The sequence below is a fragment of the Bombus huntii genome, chromosome 5 (genome assembly GCF_024542735.1).
Source record: "Bombus huntii isolate Logan2020A chromosome 5, iyBomHunt1.1, whole genome shotgun sequence".
NCBI lineage: Eukaryota > Metazoa > Arthropoda > Insecta > Hymenoptera > Apidae > Bombus > Bombus huntii.
In genome coordinates, this window is record NC_066242.1 from 4861275 (window position 1) to 4882592 (window position 21318).

Consider the following 21318-nt stretch of genomic DNA (forward strand, 5'->3'; position numbering starts at 1 on the left):
ATGGATCCTTATTAAATAGAAAAGAAAAAAAAATGTTAGGCGGAAAGTAACGTGTCATACCTCTTGATGGTTTCGCTGGCGAAAAGCGGGAGGGCTTTTTGCGCGGATGCGAAATTTTGGAAAATGGACGGCCGACAGGGTTGCGTCTGTGCGATTTTAATTTCTTCAATTCGATTAACGATAATCGATGCTAATTTTCCACTACTTTCTGCCATTCGCTATTCTACGGTTGTTCTCGTGGAAAGGATACTTGGAAATAATAGAAACCGAAATTCGAAAAAACGAATAATAGAGAGAAACCGTGACAGGTTACATCTACGACGCCACCAATTTTTTCAATACGTTTATTATTTTTTAAACAATAATTTTAACCGCTCGTTTATTTCAATCGTTTTACATACGTGGATAGTTGTGTAGAGTGTAGACGTTTCTTTAGCTTACAAATAGGTTAGTTTAGTTTTTTTTTATCCATACATAACGTGTGTATGTCTATGTGCGTGTGCGCGTGTGTATGTCGTGTGTACGTGTTTGTGTGTATGTACGCTGTGTATGTTCCTGTAACCGTATGTACGTGTGTCTTTACGCCAGTGTGTACGTATATATGCATGTATGCGTGTATGAGTCGTTACGTGTGTTCTCTGCTCTCAGAGTACTGGCTCTCCTCCATTAATTAGGTAATTAATATATTACATAGCGTCTCTGCTTCCGTTCTCTATCTCCTCTGCAAACCTCATCCCTCCCCGGAAACGATCTTTCATCCCCGCTATCGACTCTCTTCCCTCACCCTCGGCCTTCCGTTCATCACCCGGCCCTTCTCTCCCCCATTTCCCTCCCACGTCAGCAGCGGAATCGCAATTGAGGAATTGTAAGACGGATTTAAGTGCCATTTGCCCTTGCTTGACAGGCGACTGGAACGAGATCGAGCGCGCTGCGACGCCGAGCGTGTTCGTGGATCGACGATCGAGCGATGTCCGCGGGAGGAAGTCCGAGATAAATGACGTGTTCGTTTTTTTTTTTTTTTTTTTATGTACAGACCTAGAAATGGCTGACCCTCGCGAGCCTCGATTGCGTCGCCGGATGCGCGGAGGGGATCCACAACTCGTCGCTGGACCGATTCCCGACTACCATTGCAGCTGATGAAGTAACGAAAAGAGGAAAAGAAGAAAACGAATGAAACTCGTACTCGAAAGACCAAAGTCGAGAGATAAATGACAAATTCGAGAGGGGTTGAAATTTCGCCGGCAGACAAATCGTCCAGCCATCGATCGCGTCCCCTTCGGCTAGTCCGTTCACTAGGCACTACTGTCGCTGAGTGTGATGTACAAAGGGATTCGTAAAAGTTACTGTACAGTCTATCGTATGCGTCGGTGGCTCCGGGGGCTCGCGACGATCGCTTCGAGGTGGTAAATGATTGCCTTGGGCGCTCTCTAACGGAGACGCTGCTCGATCGGCGGCCCCTGCTGAAAGATCGTATTCTCGTCTCTCCTTCCAGCGTGTTTCGTCATTCTTATCGTCGTCGATTACGATCGTTTCATCGCCAAGGGAATCATCCAGCAGGGGCTATCGCGGAACGAATAGTGAAAAGAGAGAGAGAGAAAAAAAAAGAAACGCACGGCACGACAATACGGACACGATGGGCAGGTGGCACTCGGTTTCGGAGACATGACAGACACAGACGCACGAGAAACAGACAACAGACAGACAGGCAGACGGACAAGACAGACAGACAGACAGACAGACAGGCAGACAGATAGACAAACAGATAGACAGAGAGATCGGCATTGTTAACAACGGAAGATTCTCGGTGATTCGTTGTTGTTTATTTAAAACAAATTTTTCATTCGTTCTCCGTGGATCGTCGGTTTCCATCCATTCGACACTTCACCCTGATTCTTCTCTTTATCCTTCGTTCGTCCGAAGCGTCGATTATCGGCGCACTTCGCCGACTCATTGCTACAGCGATCGTAACGATAGTCAGCGAATTGCTAACGATAATAAATAATCGTAACAGTCGCGATAACAATAATGATAAGTACAATAGTAATGATAATATTCAATCGCGACGAAGGATCCTCGTGAACGTACAATATTTAATGGCAACAAACGTTTCCTTCGACATTCTCTTCACTGTTTCTCCGCCAACTTTTCCAATATTTCCTACCTTCGTATGTACATATGTATATTATTAATCGTCCCGCCGCTTTCGTGTAACGCTATAAATCTGCGAAACGCGTCGCTACGTAGCGACAACCGATCAAACAATCGTGACAAATTGCGATTCGATTCCCATGCGCTGATTCGAGTCGCCACTAGTTTCACCGCTCGCAGCGACGAATCTCGCCGATGTCTCGTCGATTTTCGACTAAAAATTGTATTATATAAAACATTCGCAGTCTACCGAACACCGGTAGTTTTAAAATTCCTTTTCTCTATTTACGCCACGTTTTCTACCTTCTCAATGTTCGAACCACGCTTCGAATTTTCCACCAGGGGCAGTAGCTCGTGCAAAATAATCAGTTGCGGGTTTCAAACGAATTTGACGACTCCTTTGACCGCAGCTTCTCGATAAGGTTGCTAAAATGTCGTAACGTTTCAACCGGAAGGATCAACTTGCAAAAAAAAAAAATGGTTCTGCCAGCGGGTTTCCAGGCTTCTTTTTCCCCGCTGGCGAATTCGTAATCCCTAATTCGAGAGGGGAATCGCGAGCCATTAATCCCGAGGACGTGCTCAAAAATCCAACGATTATGAATTTCAAATGATTCCGCGATAAATCTATCGGCCCTGACTCGACGTCGAAGCATGGTTCTGCGATTAGCAAATTGATCGAGCTAAAATCGCGTCGATCCCTCGCGTTCTTCCTTTTCCTTCCCTCCTTCCTTTCCGTCTGTCTGTCCCGTGTGAGAAAAAGCAAACTTCATGCACACGCTTAGGACGATATCGGCGATTCGTTGATAGAAGATCTCGCTTCAACGTGACGCGTGCACTCTGTTGACGCCGGGCTTGAAGCATCTGCTCGATCAATTGATACGTACATATACATATACATACATACATATATACATGTATATATATATATAATTACGGACGAAAGCGATCAGAGACTCTTTAAAACGCGAAGGAACGACTTATTTCGCCGAAAATAATCGACCAGCGATGCTTTACGGGGGCTCGAGCTTCCGGTGAGCCACGCGTTGCCTTCCGCTTCCACAGAGCACCAAAGGGTCGATCCTCGTGGTCCAGAGTCGCTGAATGCTTTTCGAAAATTAACCGAGATGCGATCGAGTAACAAAATTTACTCGCCTTCTGTATTCTTTTCTGCCGCCGTCATTCTCGTTCTTCCTTCTTTCTTCTCCTCGTTTCTCATTCAAAGATACGATGCTCGTTCACACCTCTGTCTCTCGCACCATGCACACGCGCACCAGGTTAATAACTTACTTATCAAATTCTTCTTTTTTTCTTTTCTCTGTTTTATTTGCGTAATCTCATCGCTATGTGTGGTTTCATCGTACAATTCCGCTCACTCGCGGTCGCTTTCAGACAAACGGGTTACGTTCATTCGGCTATCAGGCATTCGGTGTGTCAGGCATACAGACCGGTCGCACGTTAAATACGTATAATCAAATATTTATTCCAAGCCGACTTAATATAGGATAACAGCTTCATCTCATTTGTATATCTCGTTTTAGGTCGTAAATCTAGAGGATTGGCACGAGTCCGCCGTACGAATCGATTAGTTAGAAAAAATCTAGAATCTTCTTAATTACCCGTAATTTTATCGTAAACATTTAACTGTAGATTCGATACGTTTACTTCCTTAATAACACACGTTCGTCATTCTACGTTCTTACGTACGGATATAACAAAATGTTCGTATGGTTTTTTTTTATTTTTTTTATTTCATTTCCTTCGTTTCCACCCTCATCGATAACACAACTCATCGTCATCGTTTATCATCGTCGTCAACATCGTCGTAATCTTCTTCGTTTCTCCCACATCTCCTCTTCCTCCTTTCTTCCTTTCCTTCTTTCCTCCGCTTTTTATACATAAATGACCTTCGTGTACGTGTGTATGCGTATGTGAGTGAACCTGTAACGTATGCGTGTTTGCGCCCACCCTCTCCCCGTTTACGAACGCTCGCGACATTTCCCTCCGCATGAAATCACGGCAAACAGAAGAAAGGAGCGAAAGCAGGAGGCGACCATGGAAACGAAATCGAAAGGAAGGAGAGACGAAGCTTTCAACCGAGAATGATCTTTTCACCCCCGACGGAACAACAAGCTTGAGGGTGGTCACTGAACGAACGAGTTCGATGTGCACTCGTTGAAATCGATCGGCTATAACCATGCCTTTTCCACCGTTCTGTTTCGTGTTTTCTTACTTTCTAAGGAAACAGAATACGTTCAACGAGGGAGGGCAACTTGTTTTCCCCCTTTCGGTCGCGGCGCGTATGTGTATAACTGTGCACGCGTGCATAATTCGTGTTCTAATCAGGAAATCGATCTAAGGAAAGTATTGGAGAGATTTTGCGGGCATTTGAGGATAGTTTGAATTCATTCGTGATTACACTTTCGTTTCTGTTTTTATACAAAACCTATATTTACAGTTGACGATCGAGAACGAAAGCGATGTCAGTCAGAAACGAAGCTTTCCTCGAACATACGCACGCGTACAACCTGTATAATTGTTTCTATGAGCTTATGTAATGATGCGTGTCGCGTATTTTGTGTTTTTCGTGTGCGATCTCGTTATTTTACGTCGCTGCTTTTAACCACACCCCTGGCAAACGGGATGCCATCTCTGTCGCTCTTCAGTTCCTACGCAACAACGTGGCTCGATTGATTCCCGCAAAAACTTGATGACCGTCTTTTGGGTGCACCAGTTCCCCTCTAGCCCTAATATCCTTTTTCAATCTCTAATAATCGCTCCTTTGCATGCTATTTTTTTTTCTTTTTTCTTTTTTGAAACCGTAGAAAATGTGAGGCATAGAAAAAAACGTCCCGCGGCACACTCGACGAACACGTGCCGTGTTTTCTCTTCTTTCCCTGTCTGTTTCCCTTCTGATCGAGCCCCCTCCGACAATTTCGTTTCTGCTAGGACGAGGGTGGGTGGAATGGGCGAATGCAGGGGTAAAAGCCGAAGGTTTTCGTCAATCTTCTTCGAAACGTTCGTCACACGTTTCTTTCCTCTCGGTTTTTTTTCTCTTTCTTTTCCCCTTTGTTTTTCTTACGCATTCTGCTACAATGAAAATTCTGCCCGTGCTACTCCTTCGTCCTTTGTCCGGCTGAGAAGAGGCGCGCGACGATTCTGCTCGCACCCATTTCTTCTTGCTTCTCTTGTCTTCCTTCTTCGTCATTATCCTTCGAAATTTTCCGAGGAACAAACCTCGACAACAAATATTCACGGATGGCCCTCAAGGTGGCCGGAGCAATAAGTGTCTGATTGTCTTAACAATACTATCAGTTTTACACGAATTTCATCGGGTCCTCCCTCTCGTCAAACAACGGTCGTTCGCTTTATGTTTGTCCGCTTTTAATTTTCCCCCACGTTCCGCCTCTCTTCTCCTTCTTGCTTCTTACCATTTTCTTGCATTTTTTTTTCTTTCATCTTTGGAATTCGATAACAATACACCGTATAACGTTTCGTAATCGTCGATAGTAGAGTTAGCGCTCGATATACTTGTTAAGGGTACTTTTTAATTAATACTCGATATTTTGTTATTTAGCGTTTATTATTTTCTCGTTTATTTACTCTTACGTTTAACGTTACCGTAACTCGTTTATTGTTAAATGGTAGTTTATTACTGCGTTTTTTACGTGCTATCATTACTCATTATTACTATGCTTCATTTATCCTTACAGCGTTAGCGTCGTTATTAGTAAATCGTTATTTAGTTATCATTATTACTATTGTGTTATCATTAATAATCTACACACTCCCACCCTTGAACCTCCGTCATCTTCCGACTCACCGTCATCCTACATCGTGCGCATCGATGGTGTCGCGTTCCTCTTCCTTTTTCGCAATTTTTCTACAACATGTTCCTTAAAAAAAAAAAAAAGAAAAAAAAGAAATCCTCCGATATTCTTCGTACCATGTGAACACAACGGGAAACATCAACGGCAACGACGTGGCCGGAAAAAACACGAACAACCCACCCCTGTCCGTTTCAGTTAACACTATGTTTCAACACTAGACGATAACATCATCTTACTTTATTTTATATATAACACGTATGCAACGTTGAGCAAAGATTTCGATTTAATCCGTTCGAACATACGAAGAGATCCCTAACTACCACCCCTCCGTTACCCATCTCATCCCCTCCCTCTTCCTGGCCAGAAACTTCCTGGCCGGTTTCAGCCATCGCGAGACGCTGTAAGCGAATTTACTCCTCGAATTCGATCGACCTGCTTTCGAGGGCTGTGCACGATCGTTGGATCTCGCGTGGCCAAGTCGTGTGACTTCGATGATTATTCCGACAAGCTCCCACAGGGGGTGAAGCGTCTTCGAAACAGACATTCGCCCCTCCCCCTCCCTGGTAGCTCCAAATGTAGCTGTCTTACATGTATATATGCGCGTGTAAATGTGTTTGGATGTCTGTGTGAGTGTGGTACCCGCGGTCCACCCTGGTGATGGTTGTAAATTCGTGTCGTGGAATTCTTCCGGTGAACGTGTTCGACAAACGAACCCGTTTCGGTCAACGCGGTTCTAAACAGATCGACGCGGTGGCTTCGTTCGATCGCCGCGTTGTAGAGGAACAAGACGATGCCGATACGGTCGTTGAGATCAAAGACAATTGGAAAAGTATGAAATTACACGGTAGAAAAATACTGTGTGCCTCGAATCCAATGAAATCGATACGAGTCGAACGGAACTGGGGCCGATCAGCGTCGACGGGTTTCCGATCTTCACGGCAGAGCTCCGGCGCTGTCTTAACACGATGGCCACTGCTGCTAGAAAGAAGCTCGTACGAATATCGATCTTTGCTTTTGAAGTATAATGCGTATTATTAAATTGATAATCTTATCTTACTGAACGTTGTTTCTTCTTTTAATTACTCTGTGTAAAATATGTATTCATATTTTTCATTTGATTTATCATCGCTTCACACGTGTTTCTTATTAATATACCATTTTTCTGTAAATCAGTCTGTTTATAGAAATTGTTAGTTTCTAGATTCGAAATTAAAATATAAACATTGTATTCGATTATAACTCTCTTGCTCGGAATCGAATATTCTTAGAGATAAAGCGTAACACAATTATTAAAATCGAAACTTTCAGGCGTAAAGCGAAGTTCCTTTGGAAGATTAATTTTAAACCATATCGCACAACTTACATACGGTAGCCCTAATTCTAACAATTGTACGTATTTCGAAGTATTTAGTAATTCTTATTTGCAAATACTAATAACATCGAATTGTTAGACCTTGCCATTTCCACGATAATATGTAGTATGTTTCTACTTCTTTCTTTTGATCTGCTTTTTTATTTTATTCCGCGGCTATCTCTGTGCGGCTAATAGAAAAAGTAGAGAATATAGAATAAAGATCAACGATCGTGCGAACATTAATTACAGCGCCGAAGCTTATCCGTGAGGACCGAAAACTCAACGCGCCCACCGCGGAAAAAGAGCCCGAAATGGTCTTTGTTCGCTAACCCTTTTGTTTCAAAAGACGATAATTCATTACGTGATCTGGAAGCCGCGCCCACCGTTCGTTCCGGTTATTCGCCAGCTTATTTCCCTATTCCGTTTTCCGACGTCTTTGCACAACATGGGAGTTGCGGCAAAACATAGCTGCCATTCCGCTGTGCCGTGCCTTTCATCGCCCGAATCCGCTTCGAACGTACGTACGAGCGCGGCTAATCGAATTTGCCACTTGTTTGAAACGCCTGCCTCTCGCGTAATCGTTTGCACGCTAGTACTGCGAACTTCGTATTGCACTTCAGAACGTTATTCGCAAACCGTTCGTTTTTTTGCAAAAGAATTACTTCATTTCAACAGTGGAGCTACCGACGACTAAAATATCAAATTTGTGCCAAGGATAACGTGACGTAGAGGAAAAAAATGGGCCTTCATTCATATACTTTGATGAAAAATCATTGAAATCGTGAAAAATACATCGTTACGAATGTGCGAAATTACCGTGAAATCTTATTAACTTGACGATTTGACGATTTCGGTAGCTCTAATGTTAAAGCAAATAATAGTTTGCATAAAAGAACAGTCGACGAAAAACGACGAGAAGCAATTTCATAAACCTGCTATTTCCGAATTTTTGTACAAAGAAAAAGAATTCCAATGATACGCTTGAAAAGGCAGTACGACGTGTGTCTCATCTTCGAAACTCTCGTGTGATCGACGATATCTATCTATCAAAGAGAAGGGAACCGCACGTGTGCGCCAACAAAGATGGAAGAACGCATCGAGGGCAGAAATTCCTAACGTTTTCGAATGATAAAGGCAAATCGTCCAATTAGTTGCGCCCTTATCGCGATTTTTGTGTAAAACGTGGTTCGCGTCTGTTCTCCGGTTGTTGTCGACGGCATTTCGCGATCTCTTCGCGATCGTTCGTTACGTTAATAATCTACGTTTCTGCTCTCCCTTTCTCTTCTTCGCTTTTTTCTGTTTTTCCTTTTCTTTTTTTTTTTTTTTTTTGCTCTTAGTATTTTATTTCACGACATGGATTACGGTGTCTCGATGAAAACGTGAAAAATTGTCCCGTAGCAAAGAGATGCGGCCTTGTTCGATGGTGATTCAATGGTGAGGGTTCGCGTACGACTATGGAAACGTTCGATGGTTATGATTGTCGAACTGACGTTAAGAACGGTTTTTCAACGGATATGAAAAATGAACGAAATGGAGAACGAAACTTTCACGATGCGAAAACGTAAATTGGTCGGATTCAAAGGGATAGAAAAAAGGAAAGAAAAAAAAATAGAAAAGAGAGCGGAGGAATAAAATAATGTCAGTCAAACGTTCAGAAATTGAAAGCAATAAAGAATGAAAAGGGAAATTTCGGGGATTGAGGAAAAAACGTAGAGACAATGGGATTATTCGATCGGACGACGCAGTGAACCGCGCACTGGATGAAGTACAAAATTCCCGTTCGCGAAACGGAAACGAAAAATCCCTGTTGTTCGTCGTACTTGTTACGTAAATTCTCTTTATGGACGGTTTAACATTCCTCTTTCACGTTCCCACGTTAAATCGACGGTGTGTCCACTGGACGACGTATTCGGCAAATTCTATGTATATATAAATGCTGGTTCGCCCGGTTTCCCTTTCATCGGCTTTCATTTGCGGATCACCCCGAGAAAATCGTCTTTCTTTGTCAGGAATGCCCCATGGAAGACTTTAAGCTTCTGACGATACACAGTACTTGATTTATTTGAGCGTTTCACGACTGTGACCCAGAACATGCGGTTCTGCACTCGGAATCGACCCATTGGGCATCCGGACGTAAAACGGACCGACGTAAAAACGGAGAAGCCTGGACGATCGACGAAATGTGTGGCGGCTGAGCCGCGCGATCGGCCGCCCGGTGATTTCAACGACCGGTCACGCGTGTCCACTTGCATTCAATTTAATTTCCAAGCGAGTATTCGTTGCCAAGCCTTTCGAGATTATTCTCGCCGACAACACTGAAATCTTCGAGCTACTATCTACAGCGTATTAATCGAAGAGAATTCGATCGAGTTTACGATTGTTCTTTGTAGAACGAAGGTGCGTCTATCGAACGATAAACCGTACACGAGTAAGAAAGATAATCAGAGCGCGGCGTCGATGTGACGAATAAAAAGAAAAACGATTTCTCGATCAGCCGATCGTTAAATCTCATTCCGTGTCGCGCTTCGATCGCAAGTCCTGGCACGAGGGTCACAATCAGAAGGGTCTACCTATTAGTTAATTAACATGCTTACACGAGATTATCACTTACGCAAAATTGTCGGGTTTGCTTATCAGGCTATCGCGCGCGAGTTTTAAACGTTTGTAAACACTTACTCTGTTAATCTACGCACAGTCACACGTTATGTATTAATCTCCGATCCAACGGTGTAGTCGGTGTAACCATGTATCCGAATACGGACACGCGAGAACAGCGAGAAACTGGAAAAACACGAAGACAGGAAGACGGATTTTTCATTTTTTTTTCTTTTTTATATTATATGTTTTTTCGTTTCTGTTGGAGGCACGTTTTCCGATCACGCGTTTTCATATTTCTTTCTTCTCTTCCACGTTTTTCCATTGAAAATGACGAGAATTTGGAAAGCAGAATTACGATCGAACCGGCGAACAAACATGAACGAATAGAAGAATAAGGTGACAGAGCTGAAACGCAGTCTCAAATTTTAATCAAACCTCTACTGGCTAGTTCCACGGAAACGTGGACACGTCCATGATAATCGAGAGAGTCTCCTTCGTCCCGTGAGAACCGGCGCACGTTCACCGAATCACAACTCGCTCGCTTTAATCCATTTGCCTGGCGTTCGTTCGCTCGTTTACCTTACATGCCCGCCCTAATTTCTAGCCTCGGGGTTTACACTGCTAATGAATCGTGCGTCTACGAAGGCCCGAAGCGACTGAAAAATTCAATTACGACGCCCGGTTCAGCCTGGCCGACCATCCTTTTCAAGCCCTGGCCAACCAGGGTTGTTCAACGTCCACAGGCTGAAACGACCGACGGAATAACCTGCTTCAGGATCTCCCACACGGACACCTCCGTACAGCTGAAACAGAATTATTTCGCGTCCCGGATCGTTTCTATTCACCTCGAGAGATTATTCACGTCCTCCTCGACCGGTCTATTCATCGGGCACGTTGGAAAGACGCGAGATTTCTCGGTGATACGGCGAAAAATCCGCGATCCACCGGTGGAAACGGATTCTTACGACACTAGCCTGGGGTTTAAATTAATCCACTGGTAAACGTTAATAAACGCGGTTGATTCAACGGTAGCATGCAAATGAGACTAAATTCCAGAAACGAAATGATCTTGGTCTCTGGCATTCTGTCGGACGATTCTGTTTTAAAGCATTGAATAACGACTGCGTGATAAGCTAAACGAATGGCACGACGAATACTCTCGCAAATGGAGTAATTACATTTCCCTGGCTTCTATTTATTTATCTGGTTTTTCAAGAAAACGTGTCGGATAGAGAACGAAAGATAAAAGTATAATCACGGAGAAGAAAAACCGGCAGCGTAATTAGAAACGCCATCGAGTCGGATGATAAAATACGAAAAACCATTTGATTCTGTTCGTTTCCGCTGGTTCGCGAGAAAAACGCGTGATCGGAATCGTTCGACGATTTTTAGGGTGAAAATTCGCTGCGCAAGGGACGAACAGGCACGACAACGTTACGAGGCTTCGATTCTCGTTGGCGCACACGCGCACTAAACGATCGAACAACCCCTCGATCAATGGATTGTAACGATGCGCGATTACGACGTGGCTAAAACATAACGTCTATGTTTGTAATGTTATTACAATGTACACAGTTTAACCTAATCATTCGTAGTAATTTTTCAAGCCTACGTCGTCGATCGATGGGATCGTAAAATGGAACCGGCGTGGATAGATCGAATCGACGACGACTGTAGACGAGAACTTTCCGTTGATCGTTCGTTTTATTCTTTTTTTTTTCCTTTCTGTCTTTTTACTTTTTCCCCCGTGTTACGTTTCATTGTCATGGATCGATTATCAAACGTTTTATTATCAACGAGTAGCAACTTAACGTACGACAACAACTATCGTTTAATCATTAGCATAAAACTCTTAAATCTCTTCGTTTAAACCGTGTCATCTCTTTCTCTGTCCAACAATTTATTCTCTCTTTTAAACTCAACTCTTCTTTGCTGCCTTTATTTTCACGTTTCCCCTGTTCTTAACGTTAATCGTATCAATTATTGTTGTCGCAATTGTCGACGAAGCGATGGTGTGGCAGGGGGAGAAGAGCGGTTCCCGGCGAAACAATGGCCGTCGTTGCGCCATTGTTTTGTTATTGTTGAAATTACGTTCGGTCGCGCGTTTCAGCGATCCGTACACGCTGCGTCGATTAACTTTTCCACGCGTTACGCTATCCACCCTTCCCTCCTTCTCCCTCTTTTTCCACTTTTTTCTCTTTTTACACTTTTAATGGAAAACTAACATTCGAATGAAGGCACGCCGGTTAGCGAAATTAACGACGAACAAAAAGAATCTCGAGATATTCGTGGTCAAATTCTGCCCTGCCGTGAGGACAAAATTGCTTTAGGGTGATTAACGTAAAGTAATTCTTTAATAGCCAGGCGTTTACGGGATTTCGGTAGAAAACAATATCAGTGAAATTTCAATACGAGCGCGGTGCAAATTCATAAAATAAATTTAATATAACGGCCGCGGTAACGACAAACGCTCGCAGCGTCGCTCTTTCAAATGAAAACGCTCACCAAATGCGTCGTTGCTTGTTTAATACCAACACACCGTTACTTTGTAATCAACCAGGAAATCCGTAAATCCGTAAATCCATGTAATCGAGTGTCAGGTGAATTTTCGTGAAAATCAATCGCACGGCAATCGGATTGAACGAGCTTTTTCAAACGCAGTTTCTACCATTTTGACGTTTGTTGGTGGAAAAAAAAAGGATTGTGTCGCCGCGCGTGTAATTCTGTGACTCATTAGCCCGAGGTCGCACCACATAGTACATTACGGAGCCGTGTGACGTTCGCGTAATAACGTCACAAGGCTGGCTGCGTGGCTGCGTGGCTGCGTTTGAAGTCTGATTTAAACCGGGTCGTAAATTAATAACCCGGAACAGGAAGTCAGAGACGCGGCCGGCGAACAATGGCGAACAATGGCGAAATACTGCCGAAACACTGCAACACGACAATTTCCTTAAATACACAAAACTCGCGAATGGATATAATTATATTGGCAACACTGCGACAAGGACACGCCCGACCTTACTTTTCCTCGAATAAACTTATAAAAGACGAATCGTGCAACTGCAATTTTCCGAACAAGTCCAGGCAAATACTCAAACACGATATCCAGGAAAACGTCGAAGAAAGAAACGAATACCGTGGAACGTGATCGATTCCTTGCAAGAAGCGAACAACTGTCAAAGCTTTTGAAATAAGGCAAAAATCAACTTGGATTGTTTCGGCAACGCCAAAACATACCTCTAAAAAAATCATACATCAAATCGTTGTAGTTTATATTGCGCCATAAATCATAAACGTTTGCACTTGATGGCAGTTTACCGAACTCTCGACGAACAACGCTTCTCACGTAGGAAAGTTAATCTCCGCAACGATGGCCGAATGGCGACCGAAATCGCACGGACCTGTACTCTCGCGTGTTCCTCCTCTTCCACCCCTTGAATCCTCGGAACACGTATCACTTCGATGATCGGCGAATCGGGATCATCGCGCCTCCTGATTAGCACACTCGCGTGTTCACCGTGTCCATGGATTGGCGTTAATATTACGTCCCACACTGCACACCATTAGCAACCAGCACCACCAGCATCACCACCGGCTCCCACAGGCTGCCCGAGTGAATCGTCCTCGGTTATGCGATTTATTAGTTTAGTTTTTCGTATGATTAATCTTCTGTTTATACCTAATATGCACATATTAAATATATTATACCGTTACCTTTACGTGAGCAAATAAATTGATTATTATACCGGTTCGCGGAGAGAGGAAGTGCCTGGGTGGCGTTTCTTTTTTCTTTTCACCCCCTGGGCTGCTCCCGCTTCCATCTTCATCTCCTTCTTTTCTTCATTGTCAATATACAAACAATGTCTGTGTGTGTGTGTATGTATCCACGAGTGTACGCGTTCGACGCGCTCGCGCGCCCACCCACGAGCTTCGTGTGTCTCGTTTCTTTATTTTTTTTGTCTGCTTTTCTTCGTCCTTTTTTTCTTGTTCCTTATAGAGCACGTGGCCAAACGATGGGCGTTCGACGGTGGATTATCCCGTCAGTCGATAAAGTTCGAGTCGAGCACGCTTTGAGCGTTGCGTTCGAACCGGAGAATGGTCGATGCTTCTGAAAGACTGAATGGCTTAAGCGTGAGTTCGTAGAACTTTGAAGTTTTTTTTTTTTTTAATCCGGAAGTTCTGGATACATTGAAAGACTGCTAGAAGCTTTCGAGACGTTAGAACGGTTGCTCGAGGATAACACGGAGGACTCGCGTGAACGTAGAAATATCAATGTACCAAGGTTGTATATCGAAATGAGGTTCTCTGTGGTCGAGAGAAATAATGTTTACCGGTAGGTCGAGCAATTCTAACGTTTCGAAACGTTTGGGATTTGTTTATTCATTGGACTACCTGAGCATCCTATCGCATATTCCCAGAAGCGAGTGGCTTATCGTATGTGGAATTCCACGAAAGGCGATCTCAAACCGTATCTTTGAGTCTATCAAAGAGGAGTAATCGTGTTTCCGTTTCTAGATTCCAGCGTAACAGCTCTGCCGCTTCCGAACAGCATCCGACAATCGTGTTTTCGTTGGAACACAGAGCTGAAAACACGGCGTTCACCCGTGTTGAATCTGCTGCACCGTCTTCATCTGTCGTCTGTCGGTCGTTTCCCCCGCCGTGTTATTCGCATCGATTCGCTTGCACGAGCCAACTGTAAAATCCATGGAGGAAGTAGCGAAAGCTCGGCGAATCTCTGACTTCGTGCAGGCGGTAACGGTGAAGAATGGCAATTGATGATGCTTCCTAGTCTTTGACCTAACTTTCTTTCGTTTTCTTTTCCCCGATCTTTCCCAAGGTTTCCTCGATCGACCATGGAAATTAGGGTGTGAAACAGAATCGTTGAATGAGCGAGGAAGCTCGAACGGTGGGTTCGATGATGGAAAAATCCTTCGATAACAAAAGTGCATAGACAAAGTTCATCGGAGATTTGAACACAGTCGATAGAATCACGGATGGAGGTAATCGATTAGCTTGTCTACGGTATCTCGAGAGTTCATCGTTTGGGTAGTATCAAGATCGGCGAACGATGCTGCAAGGCAATTAGCGGCTAAAAATTCGCCGAGTTTTATCGCCATCATCTCGAAATGATTTTCAGCCATGCGTTCCACGGTACCACGCATGAGATCTTCGTTTATCTCACACGATAAAAAAGAAGCACGGAGATGCTGGAATCTTAATCGCTCGTTCTCAAAGAAACGGAGATATAATTCTCGTGTTAAATTCTCATTTTATCAGACCTGGTACACTCTGGTACGGCGAGTCTTCCTAAGGAACATCCTTTGCTCTGTTTTCCTCCTTTAAATCTATCGATAACGTTTGCTCGCTTCTAAGAATCGATCGGATCGATCAGGGCCCGTTGCTTCTAAAGTTGGCAGTTGTTTGCGAGCTTCTATGCTCGCGACTCTCACCTCTTTCTTTCCAGTGTATTTGTCGAGAATACGCACGACGAAAGAATCACTTGTCGGATGAACGATTCGTTGGTCGAGAGAACTATTTGAACGGCCGTTTGATTTCTGGCTGGATCGACGTACCAGGCCGTGCGCTGGCTCGCGATTGAACAACCGAACCACGGGATTCTGCGTTCGACCGAATCATTTGCTTTAGTAACTGATGAGGAACTTGGTGGTAATTAAAAATAGGATTACAAGGGACGAGTTAAAAGAGTTTAAAAAGATTTCGATAAAGATTATGCGCGCCGTTACTTGGTTCGACGATCGAGTTGAAAGTAAAAAAAGGGGAAAAAGTGTAGGAAAAGAGAAGAGTGGAAGGAACGAGGAAATTTCCAGTTTTTTCTTTCTCCGAGTCCCCCGTTGCTCGAGCGAACAGCACACGTTTCCTGGCACGATAATCACCGGCTCGACGACGACGACGAGTCTCGTTCTTTATCACCGCTAGCAATTCTCCAGCCCGAAGAATTCACCTTCGTCGTACGTTTCTCCCGCGAGGTTCCCTATGGTTCCCAGCTCGGTTCGTGTGCTCGGTTGTGAATGTGGCGTGTGTCGTGACCGCGCGAGCGCGGCGCACTCCCGTGATTATACGATGTGTCGAGAGATATATGCGGATGAATATCGCGTTGCGTGCTCATACGCTGTGAGATCGTCGAGTTATATCTACGCACGTAATAGATGTATAATTCTTTTTCTATATATCTATGTACACCGTGTACACACACCTTGAACGGATACGCACGCGTACGCGTGTGTCTACCTCGTGTTTTTTTTTCTTCTCTTCTCCCGATGCATTTTCTTTCTTCCTCTTCTTTTCCTTCTTCTCTCTTATTTTTCCTCGTTTTAACTCATCTCGTTACGTATAAATGTTAACACGCTGGATCCTGCGCAAGTGTGAACCCGTATGTGTACGTGTATGCGCGTGAAGATGTTGTCTGTACGTTCGTGTATGCGCGTGTATATGTAAGAATCACATGTATACGTTTCCCCTCGTAGCTGCTCTTAGTGTACGTAGATGCGTGCGTGTATATAATGTGTACGTGTTTGTTTTAAACGTCTTCTTATATAAAATCGGCAGTTCGGGCAGTTCGACGTCTCGCCGCACGACTCTAGCCTTACGTATGAAACCAGATTTACAAAAATACGTTGCGCGTGTGTTTCGCGTATTTGGCACTTTTTCTCCCCTCTCTTGCCCCCAATTCTCTCTCTTCCTCGGTCTCGTTCGTTCAATCTCGCTCATCCCTCTCGCACCCATTCGCTCCGTCATCCTCTTGTTTCCCTTTCACACGCTCCCGATCACACGTCCATGCACAGGATTTTCTCTATTTTTCTTTCGACAAAACTCGTACGCTCCATTTCGTTCGCGTTCTCCCCCCCCCCCCTCCCACCTCTGAACCAGTCCGCGCCCCACTCTCGTCTCCCGTTCAAAAGAGTTTCAGTATCGAAGTCTGAATATCAGATTTATCCACAATTCGGAGAGGGAAAGATCCACGCCATCTTCCTGAATCTTCGTTTCTGCCACTCGTTGCCTCCTACTTTTTCCTGGCCGTGTTCTTTAGGAGGTCTCATCATCTCTGGCAACAGCGATCGAGAGAGGGTCCTCTTGCATGTCGACGCGAAAATCGGCAGTTTCGATGATGGGCGGCGGCCGCTGAACGACAACGACGACGACGATAACAATGACGACGACGACGACGACGACGACGACGGCGACGGCGACGACGACGACGAGAACGATAACGCGTGCAACGGGAACGACGACGCCGGCGACCGCGGTGGCAACAACAGCGACGATGATGCCCGCGACGACGGCGACGACGGTGAAGCAGCTGCCGCTGTGAACGCGGCGCGAAGCCGCGCGGAATCGTCGACTAGTCCTCCTCGGGACCCATGTTCATCAGCATCATCTTCTTTTTCGCGATCTTGCTGTACTTGATGTCGATCGGCTTCGTGGTATCGTAGAGACTCGGCGCCTGCAGGATAATCAACACCGTACCAAGCACGCAGGCCACCGTGAATATCCAGAGGAAAATCCGGTCGAGCACCATCGCCACGTATTTCCAGTCCTCCTCCACCTAAAATCAGGAATTTGAAATACAGTAATCCTTGTAACTTCAAACAGACCAAACAAATCTCCGCCTAACTTTTATTTCTTTAGCTAGTTCGTAGAAATATAAATTTATACAAACAGTTTCGTTCGTGTCATAAGGTGATAATAGATGAACAACAATTTCTATACTAGTTTATTGAATTAGGTATGATCCATTTCGTCCTATTTCTATTATTATGTTCGTGCATAATTCAATAAACTAATATAAAACGAAAAAACATTGTGCGTGTATTATTTCCTTATAAAACGAAAGAAACTTTTCGGCCAACCTAATATAATAGTAATTCTATTTTCTCTTATAATATTTCCAATTTTCAAGTCTCTTTTATCCCCCTGCCCCTTTCTGTCTTCTCTTCCCTGCGCTTACGTAACGAAGACATAATCTCACGCGTAGAGATAAACGATGTACGTTACTTGTGCGCTTGGCGAGGCTAACGAGAGAAAGAAACTACGCGAGGAGATAGTTGAGAATACCGTGAGACCTCGTAACGGCACGAGCTTGCCAACGTTATCGTAAATAAAATATCTCGTTCGACAAGTCGATCATCATCCTTCCCATCCAGCCAAGCACAACATTCTTTCGTCGTTTCGAGCCAGTTCAGGGAATGAGAAACATTCTTTCCAAGTTTTCTTCCTCCGTTGAACGTCCAACTATCTACTCTATGTAGTAAGGATCCATGTGGCTCTTCGTCATCGAGCTCTCTATATCTAGCTAAAAGATGAGTTGTATTTTCGAACTTTCAATCGAGTACCCTTACGACTTGTAGCAAACGTTGAGAAGCAGAGAGGACGAGAAATAGAGTCGGTCTCGTCCATCCTGGAAACTGGTAACACAGACAACTGATCCCTCATTCCATGGGTGTATCGACTTCTTTCGATTTCCTTCGTGACAAGGGAGGAAGTGGACGATAAAACAGACACCCGATACTTTTATGATATCTTGCCCAGGAACGTCGCTCGGTATATCGTTCCCTTTTCAATTCCATACAACCTTTTCGTGCGTCGTTCCACGTCGCTTTCTTCGGAATCGGTTCACGCACGGCGCGCTTTTATCTCGATAAACGAGCTTACTCCGCCTACAGTGATCCAATAACGAACTCGATCCGATCATTCCGATACGATACCTTCGCGATGAGACAAAGATCGAATGACTCACGCGGATACCAAGGAATGAAAATCAACTGGGGGAAGAAGAGAATACGAAGGGGGGAACGAGATATACGAAGAGAAAGGTGGAGGGAGGGAATTACGGTGATCTAGAAAGTTTGTTTAATCCGGGATCAAGGCGGGTAAAGTTCTTTTCGCTGGCACCCTCATGACATTTACCTTTGGCGAGCGGCCAATCCGCTGCTGGCGAAGAAAGCTCGCCGTTGGCTATATCGTAACGCGTCGAGATCATGGACCAGTCACAGAACGTAGTTTATTTCCTTAGGTTACTGTAAAAGGTTTGTTAGGTCGACTAAAATTTTTTATTTCTTTCGGATAAATCAAAAAATGATTTGCGGTCGATTGCTTCTCCTCTATTGAGGGAAATCAGCGAAATGAAGCTCCTGTACCTGGTGTCCACGCGGTGGAATTTAAGATTCCTTTAGGATTCGCGAGATATTCGCGAGATGCGAAAGAATAAGTAGCTTTCTAGCGGAGGAGAAACAAAAAAATGAAAGATAAGGAAAGAGGTTTCGTCTATCTACTCGCTATCTCTGGTTGGTTGCTTTTATTCCCAGCTTCGTTTATTCCAGTTATCCTCAGCCATCTACATTCCAAAATCAGCTTCAGAATCGCCAGATACCATCCGATCGTTGCAAACGCCTCCTTTTTCCCAAACTATAGAGGGAAACTGTTATAGAATGTGAACGATGGAATTCGGTCGTCTCGTTATATCTCGCTATCTCTGCTCATAGACCAGGTAGCCTTAAAATTTTCTCGCAGTTAAGTTTAATGTAAGAAACAGAACTGAAGCTATGGTGGTGACAATGAAAGTGCAGAATATTCGCACACGGTGACGTAAGCGGAAAGGAAAACTTGTACGAAAAAGTGAGTAGAATGAAACTTTCTCGTACAAAGTTTCGTTTAGGAAAAAACTCACTTTAAATATTTGCCTGATAAAGCGCCCGGTACCTCCACTTATCTTTGTGTTTATTATGTTCTGTAATGAAGAATACACGTTGAATAGGATATTCGTGTACGATCAATTTTATTCCCTTAGAAATTATTTCCCATTTGTACCCTTTGTATCAAGTTTCTTCTATCATAAACTACTAAAATTTATTGTCCTGTTTCGCTGCGCACCCTCTTTCCATTACTTAGACACGAAGATATTCGTCTATAGCAAGAACCGTCGACACTTTTCAAGCAAATTCTAAATTTTCTCGAAAAATCGCCACGTATGACAAATTTCTATTTCGTGTTTTCATCCCTCCTCCCGGCCTTTACCTCCGGTTGTGCCATCAGTCACAGAACATCCTGTACATGTATAGAACTATACATAGGTGCTTGCAATGCTTTCTCACAAAACACGCGCGATAAATCACAAATGACGAAGTACACTTCAGCCGCGTAATTCTACGCCAATATAGTCAGGTTTTGCATGGATGACGAATCAAATACGCAAGCATTCAGCGGTGCGGTTTTTTTTCTCTCGGGAAACGCTCGTGCTTTCTCGCAGCAGGATATTAACCGAATTAAGCACGTTTAACACGCGTCATGCGGCCAGAGGATTCAGCAGCCCCGAGAATACAAACTCACAAAGCCCTTTTCATTCATCCCGAGACCTTTCGGTGGTCAACCACGAGACGTTACGTTTCCTCTTTCGGTTATTCCGTTTTGACGAATTCACAACGATGGAAAAGAACACGTCACGAGTCACGATGATTTTCTCTTCGGCGGATTCATAAATGAAATTGATACAGAGTACAAATATATATCGATCGGATTGATTCGGAATACGGTTTTTACATGTTTTTTACATGAATTTTTTAAACATTTTACTGTGTAGATTCAGCTCTGAAACGTAGACACGTAGTTGTAAATCACGCTGTACTTAAACTTTTGAGTGTGGTTTTTGTTACCTTTTGTTCATTACGAAGGCATAACAATAAATTACAAAGGAGCGATAAATATAATTTTGATTATACAGTTTGTTCTATAAATTGAAAAGTTACGAATCTACAGCCTTAAATATACGGTTCTGTACGGGTTTTCCATTCAAAAATAAGCAACGAGTATCTTTTGTCAGTTTTTTTGCTACCACATCAAAGGAATGCTACGATATTCAACTGAGGCAATTTGGGCGGAGAGCGTATCATTGTTTCGTCGTTCAATTATTTCTGCCATGGACGCCTCGTGTTTGAATTATTTCTATTGTTACAAAACGGAATTCTCTTTATCAACGAGTTAGGAATAATTAGCTTTAGGTCAGATTTATTATGCGCATATAATTCCGTTGCTATTTCTATGTTCTTTCAATACGCGTTCTTATTTATTTCGTTCCTTTTTACTTCTTTTTACTTTCGGCGATGATTACAAGTCAAAAAGTTCCTAACTCTTCATATCCCAATATTGTGCTGGTAGAAGATTTATTTTAAAAATGTGTCAGAAGCTTTATGTGAATAATATATAACCTTTTCCGGTAAAGTTCTTTCGTTTCACTCTTGACCGTTTGAGTCTTAGAGATCTTTGAAAAAACAGGCTCGAAAAATCGCGAGCAGCGCGATAGCGCTTGTCTTAATCGATTGTGAACTAAAGTAAACGGCGCAATAGCGCTCGTCATATTTCTTATTTTATGAAATACAT

At 43.7% G+C, this 21318-nt stretch overlaps 1 protein-coding gene across 1 annotated transcript in view; it reads right to left on the reverse strand.

Moving 5' to 3' along the window:
- Window positions 1-862: 862 nt before the first annotated feature.
- LOC126865951 (acetylcholine receptor subunit alpha-like 1) overlaps window positions 863-21318 on the reverse strand; it is a 162381-nt gene continuing 141925 nt past the window's right edge. The window contains exon 7 of the mRNA XM_050618920.1: window positions 863-17491. Within this exon, the coding sequence (XP_050474877.1) occupies window positions 17288-17491 (204 nt within the window). The 3' untranslated portion in view covers window positions 863-17287. The remainder of the gene's footprint in view (window positions 17492-21318) is intronic.